Source organism: Castanea sativa, chromosome 2, assembly GCF_040712315.1.
Source record: "Castanea sativa cultivar Marrone di Chiusa Pesio chromosome 2, ASM4071231v1".
In the NCBI taxonomy this organism is placed as follows: domain Eukaryota; kingdom Viridiplantae; phylum Streptophyta; class Magnoliopsida; order Fagales; family Fagaceae; genus Castanea; species Castanea sativa.
This window is the reverse complement of record NC_134014.1, coordinates 2,754,628-2,764,579: the sequence shown is the minus strand read 5'-3', so window position 1 is coordinate 2,764,579 and position 9,952 is coordinate 2,754,628. Positions and strand designations below refer to the sequence as shown.

General features: G+C 33.0%; 1 protein-coding gene across 1 annotated transcript; it reads right to left on the bottom strand.

Annotated features, from left to right (window-relative positions):
- Window positions 1–4,346: 4,346 nt before the first annotated feature.
- On the bottom strand, window positions 4,347–9,722 carry LOC142623804 (FLUCTUATING-LIGHT-ACCLIMATION protein 1, chloroplastic-like). The gene is made up of 6 exons (XM_075797260.1): window positions 9,157–9,722; window positions 8,196–8,388; window positions 7,030–7,085; window positions 5,242–5,406; window positions 4,801–4,914; window positions 4,347–4,648 (listed from the first exon to the last, which is right to left on the bottom strand). Exons 1-6 carry the CDS (start codon window positions 9,511–9,513, stop codon window positions 4,556–4,558), a joined length of 978 nt encoding a protein of 325 aa, XP_075653375.1. The 5' UTR covers window positions 9,514–9,722; the 3' UTR covers window positions 4,347–4,555.
- Window positions 9,723–9,952: the final 230 nt, after the last annotated feature.

Here is a 9,952-nt window from a genome sequence, read left to right as displayed (position 1 = left end):
ATGAGAAAGGCCAAGAGAAACAAGGTTCATAGGATTAATATAACATGTATGAGAAAACTTAGAACAGAAGGTGTTCCATTTTTTCAGTTGGGATTTGAAATTACTTGGAACTTGTTTGGAATTTGGATGGGAATTACTGGAAGGTCGGTGGAGTGTTTCGCATGGAATGAGAGACTTGTTTGCTTTTAAAGGCTGAGATTGAGAGTCGAAAAACGTCAACTTTCAATCTTAACCAATGAATAAAATGAAGTAAAAAAGTGGATAAATAAAAGACATTTGTGAGACAGGCCAATTGCATCATGTATTGCACTTGATTTCAATCTCGCATCGCATGAGTTACGAGAACAGCATAGTGCATATGGGTATGCATCTGTCCTTCTCTCCAAAAAAAAAAAAAATTAATCAATTCGACAAAACCAACCAATCTTAAAATCAGATACAATAAAAATCAGCTATACTTGAAACAAAAAACAACAATGAAGTTGATCAATTATAATTGATAAATTTATAGAGGGCTGAGTTTAAAATGATATGAATGAACCTGTGGAAGTATTAAGAGTTTTAGATCCTTATGGTCTTAGTTGCTATGTCTAGGATTTGAGCAGTCACATGGATCCATGTAATGTATGAACCTTGCCCATTAATGCCTCGCATTTTTTCTGATAAGTGAGAGAAAGAGATGTACAATAATGATAAGTGAGAGAAAGAGATGTACAATAATGTTTTGTTGACTAAAATAAAATGAACTCATCATTACAAGTGAGTATTTAGTGTAGTTTCTTGTTCCACTAATAAAGAATTAAGACTTTTTTTTTTCAATTTTTTTTCTTTTCTTTTTCCTTCGACATTTTTTCTGTAACCAAATGGAGCATAAATTTAAATAATCCATCACTAAAATTGTTGACGCTAGCTTGAAATGTCAAAATTGTGTGTTAATCCAATCTAAATGAGGCTCATTAGGGGGTCCAGTGAAAATGGAATGATTACCCAAATACCTCATTAGGGGGCACCTCTTCCAGCTTTGCCTCTTTCCTTGGTATCCTCAATGAGGCTCAAAACTAGATTCAGTTTAGAACTCCCTTCTTGTATTTTGTTGCAGAATAAGATTTTTTTTAAGGAGGGAGAGGGTCCAGTGAAAAAGGGATGATGTCGATGCACGACGGAAGAGGAAGAACATGGGGATGTAGAATCCACAAGCCAAAAGTTGAAATCAAGACAAAAAGGAATTAGGATGACAGAAGAGCAATTGAGTCCTTTTCAGCAATAATGTGATAGCTATAGATCTTCCACTTACCTAGGCACTGCCATTTGAACTCTGAGTGCATTTTGATCTTTGAGATCATTACAAGCCCATTGTTTAAGATGCCGATTCCAGGAGTACTATATACTATAGTTGTTAGCTTTGAATTTCCAACCAGATTATCATTATACCTTTGAAAGGATCAACAAAGCCAAAAACATCACCTCCTTGGCACACTTTTGAATAAAAACTCGAGTAACATTTTTTTCTTTACTAAGTAAAAGGAAATTGGCAAAGCCAAAAAATAAGTACTAATACATTTTACATATTATTTCATCTCATATAAATGTGGAAGGACATATTATGATAATGAAAGTAATGAGACACAATTTCCAGCTTGTCATCTTACTGCATGTTGTAGGAGAATCCTTATTAGAACATTGAAAAGAAAGAATACGATTGACATTTAAAAATATTTTATTTTTTATTGACAAACAAGATTGCTATATATCTTTTTACAAAGGATCTAGGTTATTGATTGACATACATACCTAAAGAAGTCAAAGTGGCAATAAATTCTAAATCTAGTTCTCATTAATTCAATATTGTTGATTTTTATTGTATCTAATTAATCCAACCCAACGGATACAATTTGTTTTTGTGGTTTAAAATTTTAATTTAAATCTTGGGTTCAGTTGGTTCATGTTGATTTTTTTTTAAGTCATCTAACCTAATCCGACCCATTATATGTTTCTGTATTTACAATGCATCAAATATGTAATGTATGCACAACCTACCCAACTTACATGGGTTGGATTGGGTTGGTTACTACTTACTAGTTACTACAATCTAACCCAAGTGCACCCTCAAGATCATCTGAGTAATTGTCTTCTCTTCTTTTCTTTTTTTTCCTTTTCTTTTCATTCTTCCTTTTGCCACAAGACAAATTGATTTATTACGAATTACGAGATTGATATTTATATATTTTTAATAAATCTAGATTTAGAATAAGGGCTCTCAACCTAAACCTGTCGTTCCCCATTATATATGTAAGTGCACAAAGATAGATCGAAATTGACCAAAGTGGTTTTTCTGGACCAAATTGGACCAAATAAACCGAAGTGGACTAGAGTAGACAAAATAGAACTGAAGTCAAACAAATTGAACCAAATAGAACCGAATGACTGAATAAGACCAAAGCTGACAAAGTCGACCAAATGGGACCAAAGTAGATTTAATGGACCGAATGGGATCAAATTGCACTGAATGGACCTTAAGGACCAAAGTGGACCTAATTATACATATTGGACCAAATTAGACTGAATTAGACCGAATAGACCTAATAAGACTGAATAGACCTAATAGGACCAAATTAAACATAATGGACCGAATGGAATCAAGGTGAACTGAATAGGACCAAACTGGACTTAATTGACCGAATAAGACCAAATTGAACCGAATAGAAGCGAATGGACCGTATAGGACCAAAATAAGACCAAATGAACCCACTAGGACCAAATTGGACTGAATTGGACCGAATAGAACCAAATAGGACCAAATTGGATTGAATAGAACCGAAGTAGACAGAGTGGACCGAATAGGACCAATGTGGACCAAATATGACAAAAATTGGACTGAATAGAATAGAACGGAAGTAGACAAAATGGACCAAATAGGACTAATATAGACCGATTAGGACTGAATAAGACTGAGTGCGTGTTTGGCTCTAACTTAAAAAGCCAGCTTATTTAACTATTCAACTTATTTTTACTACTATTCATGGCCCCACTGCACTTTTTGGTACTGTTGATGGGTCCCGCTGTACTATTTCAACTAATTTTTACCTTTATCTACAGTGTTTTTAGCAAAAAGTTTTCACTTTTAGCAAAATAAGCGGATCCCAAACGGACCACGAATAAACCGAATAGGACCAAAGTGGACATAATTGGCTGAATAGAACAAAATGGACCGAATAGTACCAACTTGGACTGAATGGGACCAAAGTGGACAGATTGCACCGAATAGGACGAAAGTGGACCGAGTAGAATCAAAGTGGATTAAATAGGACTGAAGTAGACTGAATCAGACCAAATTGGACCGAAGTATACAACAAAATATAAGAGAAACACATTTGTTGTGTAAAATTTGGTTTAAGAAAAATAAAATAAAATGATGTTATTAATTCTTATTTAAACGTGCAATTCATGCATCATAAATACTAAGACATACAATGTTTGGCACCTTGTTATCAATTTAGGTTTCGACGTATTTGGCATCGTAAAAGAGGGTGCACATGGTTGTCATTGTAGTTGAATTTCTGGTTTGAAAGCATGGGCTCTATGCATATTTGGCATGTGAAAATTGGATGAGCTTCTTGTACTTGGTCATGGTGTGTTTCTTCTTCTATAAGTCTCATTGTTGTTTCCATGGCGGGTTTCTTATGGCTTGAAAGTTGAAACTACAACTACAATGCAGTTTAATTTTTCTATGAAAGTTCTTGCTTCTTATATATATGTATGGGTCTTATAATTCTATATGATTTTTGGAAAAGTAAACTACACATCTTTTACCGTGAAGGAATTTGTGTTGCATACAAACATGCTTTGGAAGAAAATCAAAGACTTGCAAACCACTTTAAGGAATGGTTGACATTTGATTAGTTTGTCAAATAAATAAGAAATTTAAAAAAAAAATTAAAACTATATGTCAAATAAATAAAGAATTAAAAAAATAAAAATTATGTGAAAATTTGTGAGACTACCAAAGCTTATGTGGCATAATATGAAAGAGCCCAAAAAAAGACAAACTTCTTCATCTATCATATATAGATGGTCAAACTATTACACCTTGGGAAATATAATTTGAAAATTTTGCATATTGCAGAAGAACTTACAATTCTACTCATTAGTCATTATTTGGCAATGTCAGTGATTTTCAAATTTTGGTTGTAAACATTAAACCGGCTATATATATATATATATAATATATTACATGCGTAAATAAATCAGAAGGTGTCTAAAAGTTTGTTAAAAAAATTATTCTTATGCACTTATGCTGCAAGTAGCATAGAAACATGGGGTAATTATAGAGAACTAACACTATCAAGCAAATAAGATATTGAAATAAGTTTCTGATATAGCATTTCAACTAAAGTAAAACTTTTTAATACAACAAGGTGGAAATATAAAACAGGTTAATTCTGTACTTAAAATATGTTACAAAGACACAGATAATTTATTTTCTTCTTCAAGTGCCTTGACGAGCCGAAAATGGTACACGCCATACAGACTTACGAACAGATTGCAATTATCATTATCATATTGGCCTCAAAAGAGGGTAGTTTTCAAGCAATTCATCCTCTGACAACGTATCATGTTCTGCCTGTGGGCTCCAAAGCACCTCTACAGCCTGCAAAATTGTTAAACATACATGTAGAGATAACTTTTCTAAGAAATTTTTTCACAACTGCTGAATCGAGAAATTGTTAAATGGTTATGCTCAATCGACAAAGTTGTGTCAATGGTGGATCTGTCTATATATATGTATATATTCTGACGTACCAGTGTATTAGTGGAACTGATGGTATTCAAGTAGTGCAAGGCTGTCCTCAAGTCTTCAGTACTTTTAATTTCGGGCATATTTAGTGCACCTTTAACAGCTACCAGGATTGTAACCTGAGAATGAATTTAAATTAAAGGAATAGACTTACAGACCTGAAAAAGACATAGAAGTGGGAACAAACTAGTGCTATAAATTGACTCTCCATGATCCAAGTAATTGATTCTTGGTTGAGTTCTAGCAAAGATAATTCATTTTATAACACCTTAAGCTTAAAAGAAAGACCCAAATTGTAATATCAAGCTCTAAGACACACTAACACTAATATGAGTAAGTATTTACAAGGAAGCATATGCTGCATGTGCAATTAATAATTATAGCAACTAATTAGCACAATAGGTGCGCCTGATATTTATATTTAGAACCCATAAAAGATGAAATACCACTATGTAATTTTTTTCAACTTCGTTTTCCCTTGGGATAATGGTTCTTTGTACTTTCATGTTGTCAACATTGACAAGCGACTCAATGTCATATTTCACCCTCTCATCAGTTGAAAGTTGTCTGAATTCCTTTTCCACAGCTTTAAGACTCCACCTCCGTACCACCTGCAAGAATATTTTGAGTGCATCAAAACTGCTGTATTGTTAAATAATCATTAAAAAGAAATAATCTTTTAAATTGGAGTGATCAGTTGGAAGCAACCAAAAAACACAAGCATCTTTTTCTCAAAATTTAAAAAAAATAACAACAACAACAACAACAACAAAAAATTATTGCTATTTTTTTGCACATACATTCAATTTCTATTGTGACTTTACAACAATAAGGTTCTTCTATATAACGATAAAAAGATTGAATTTCTAATTGTGCAACGATAGCCTGACTGAAGTAGTGGAACTAAAACAACATAACTCTTCCAGCACAGGTTGTGGAATTAAACCGAAGGACCAAAATACCGAGCAGCTTAACGTAATCACTTAACCCTGCTGTTCTTTTCTTTCAACTTCACTCCCTAATACAATGTCACCATCACTTCTGTCCAAGCATAGTCTGAATTATCATACATCAATTATACAGAGCTTTTTTCTTTTTTATAATCCCCCTTCTATCAAAACAAAATTTTGTGCAAAGGATTTGTCATTGTATTAATTCAAAAAATTCTGGAGTTTATTGTTAGGGACACAAATGGATAGGAAGGAGAGCCTAATGTACACCACTATATATTTATATCATCATTGATGAACCCATATAACCAACCCAGCTTCAACATGGGCCATTAATTGGCATCTCCACAGGAACTAGAACATGCAATGCGCTATTTTACCTTAAAATTATACCGAAGGACTAAAGTAAACCACTTGACCGGGTGAACAATGCACAACGTCAACTACAAAGAGACCAAAGAGATGTTGTAACAGAATATAAGCCACAATTAATTTCATAATGGTGGACAGATGGTGACCTAGTGATGATTATCAAGAATTCTGGTACACTGTAATCTAATGAGAATTAAGAAGCTCAAAAAGATCAGCTTAGTTCAGAAGACTAGTGTACTCTTTCTAGTACAGACAAGGTAGAGAAACATCCATGTTTCATATGATCATATATTTGCATTTAGAGATTGACATACAGTTATAACCCCATCATGCTAAAGTTAAAGTACACAACTTGAAAACAGAAGAATAGTTTCTGCATTTATAATAGGAACATCAGCAGAGTTTTCTACATGAAAGGAAAAAGAAATTAAACAGAAGAAAAGTAACGTTTAATATCAAGGCTGTATTAGCTATCATATGCACAATGAGAAGAAGCTTAAAACTATGGTTTAGAATACTGGTTTTAATTTTAATAACAGCATTGAAGCAATATCTTACAAAGATCACTTTTTTTTTTTGAAAGCAAAACGAACAGAGCACTTCATTCATTTATAATATTACAACTGTCAACAAACAATGCCTCAAGAGCAGGAGGTGGGGATTCTTCCATCCATATCCTCTCACCAATAATGTGTTTGGAAAATTTAGCCAAAGAATGTGCCACACCATTGGCTGTCCTCCTAACATGACTAACAGAGAAAGTTCTAAAACCCCTCCCCATACAGCAAATATCTTCATAATGATGAAGATCACTTTGAAGATTATACTTCTCAGTTATATAATGATGAAGAAAAATCGTGAAATTTAAAGGCTACTAAAGCACCATCAAAACCTTTAGAATATTCGACTCACAGATGAATAACCAGAAATCCAGTGTTTTCGATGCCGAAGCAAAGCTACTGCAGACTCTGCAACCAAAATAAAAAGGACAAGTATGTCACATAAGATAACATGTAAAACTAGCCAAAGTTTTGAGGCATTTAATATGCAAGTGACGAGCATGACTTGCAAACAAACTAGTGATGATGCGATGGCTATAATAATTAACTTCATTTCAATAACAGTTATATCAACACATTTTTTCCTGAAAAACATAATACTATTTTTTCCACCAATGAAATAATTGTATAAGTATGCAAAGTTCATGAGAATTTATAGTGCACACATAGAGAAACAATCATGCATGTGAAAAAAATAAAAATAAAACAATTGGACAATAAGAAAAAGGATTTTGTTGTCGCCACTCACAAAATAGAAATTGCATTAAACCATATAATCAGGTTATCCTGTATTGTAAATAGACCAGTTTGAGTTCCAAAAATTTGCATGCCAGATTTAGAACATGGGCATGGATCTCCATTAGGAAAAACATTTTACTTATCCTCATCTACACCTTGGATGAAATATGGTACAATGCTGCACATCTAGTCAAAAAATGGTAATTCCCTTGTCAATAACTTCATCAATCGCTCAAACTACTATTCTTTTGTTAGAATTCTGTATTCTCTCATTAATAATTTCTGTGTTAACAAAGTATGGATCAAGTATTCTTAGAAAACTTCTTGATTACTGGGATTCCTGTGTACCTACTTTTACAATACACTCCTTTTGAGCACATATCCAGGAGTAGTAATGTAAATAGACTGCAATTCTATACCCAAGTCATGTCATGTCCAACACAGGTGTCTCACTCATTCTAAAGCATCCATGTAGGAATGTAAAATATGCCATGCTCATCCTTGAAACAAATTTTACCCTACTGGGGATTAAAAGGCTGGAGTGGAGAAAAAAATCTTAACTGAAGCTTCCTTGATCACATGAGGGGTACTGAATTATATGGCCGGTTGAAATGAGATTAGATATTTAAATTCAATGATAGTGGTTGGCTCCTAATCCTTAAAGGAATGAAGAACATAGTCTAGAATATATATATATATATATATATATATATATATATATATATATATATAAATTTACAGTATCATCAACGAAAAATATGCCATAAATTCCATATGAACCTGTTAAAAAGAAGTGGAAGCTCTTGTTTTTAGATGCGTCTATAGCTGTAGTAAGTGTACTAAGTTCTCTTTGATATAAATAAGCCATGTTTGATAAGAAGAAGTTGCAGCTCTTGTTTTCAGATGTGTCTACAGTTGTAGCAAGTGTACTAAGTTCTTTTTGAATTGAGTGAGCCATGCCTGATAAACCAACCTGCAAGAGAATATAGAATTTAGAAATTTGGGAATAAGAAGGTTGCAAATATGGGGTTGTAAAATATATAAACGACCCCCATGGAAAAGGATCCTCTCAGTTTGAAATGGACCCATTTCATGGTTCAGATTAAACAGTACACATCTAAATGGTGTATCTAGTGTCATGCATGTATATATATTGTTAGATACAAAACATAAAATCTGAACTGTGAAATGCAGTCTCTCCATCTCATTTGAGTCTCCACATCATTTGAGGATCCTATCCTCCAGTACCCACAATGGGACCTGATTTATTATTGGACTTGAATTTAAACAAAGAAATATAAATTAAGGGAACCATAAAAATAAATAAATAAGCAATAGACCATAGGTTTCTCTTCTTGGAAAAAGAATCAATCACAGACTCCATAGTGGAAAAATAACATATAATGTGTTCTAGGTTACTTAATTCTTTATTTGGTCTTCCAAGGAAAAGGGATTAAAGGGAAAATTTTATATAACTCTCACTCTAAATAATCTTAAAATGTTACTCCAAACCAGAGTCTTAATTCTCTTTGAATTTCCTTAACAATAAACATTCTTCACAATTTCTTTTTTCACAATTATTGACGTGACTTGTTATGATTGAAAGCCTAATAAAAATGATGTCAATAATCAACCCAAGTAAAAGTGACATAACTCCTATCATAACTAAGAAAGTAACTAATTCCCAAAAAAAAAAAAATACACACAAATGTAAAGAAATATGAACAAAGAAGTGATATACCTGAACCCTGACAACACTTGCTCTATTAAGATAAGCGATCAAAAGATAAATCCCCACAAAAGACCCAAATGGTAAAATAAAAAACCACGCACTCGTACCCTCATGTTTCTCATTGACCCTTAGGCTATCAATATCATCATCAACATATCCACTACTAAATCTTGGGTTATTGTCATAATGATATATATTGTAAGACTTAGAAGACGAATATGAAGATGATTCTTTCTCTGAAGCGAAGGAAGAACCACCCATTCTGCCACCAGAGGCAGCAAAGGCTGTGTACAAAATTTCATGGGCTAATAACAAAGCTAGAATGAGAGCAAGAACTGGATGGTTTTGGAGAAACTTGAAGGCCATGTTGGGTTTCAAGAATTTAATCCCATGAAGAAGAAGAAAAAGTGATTGAAATTTTTGGAGGAGAGAAAAATAGTATTTGAAAGATTAAATTTATATATGGTCGGCCATTTGTACGAGAAAAGAAATCTTAGCATATAGGTTTTTTTTTTTGAGAAAGAAGTATAGTAGGTGTTTCTTAACTTTTGGAATGAAATTACTTGGAAAGGGCCGAGCAAGGGGCCGTTTGGTAGGTGTTTCTTAACGTTGTTACAGTAATGTATTTTTAAAAAATACTTATGAATAAAAAAAAATATAAAAAGTATGTATAATATTATTTAAAAATTAAAAATATGTATTTAAATATAAGTACCAAACGGGGCTTAAAATGTGAGAACCATCTGCTCAGATAGGATATGTACTTGGTTTTTTTTTTTTTTTTATGAATGAAAATGGATAGGAG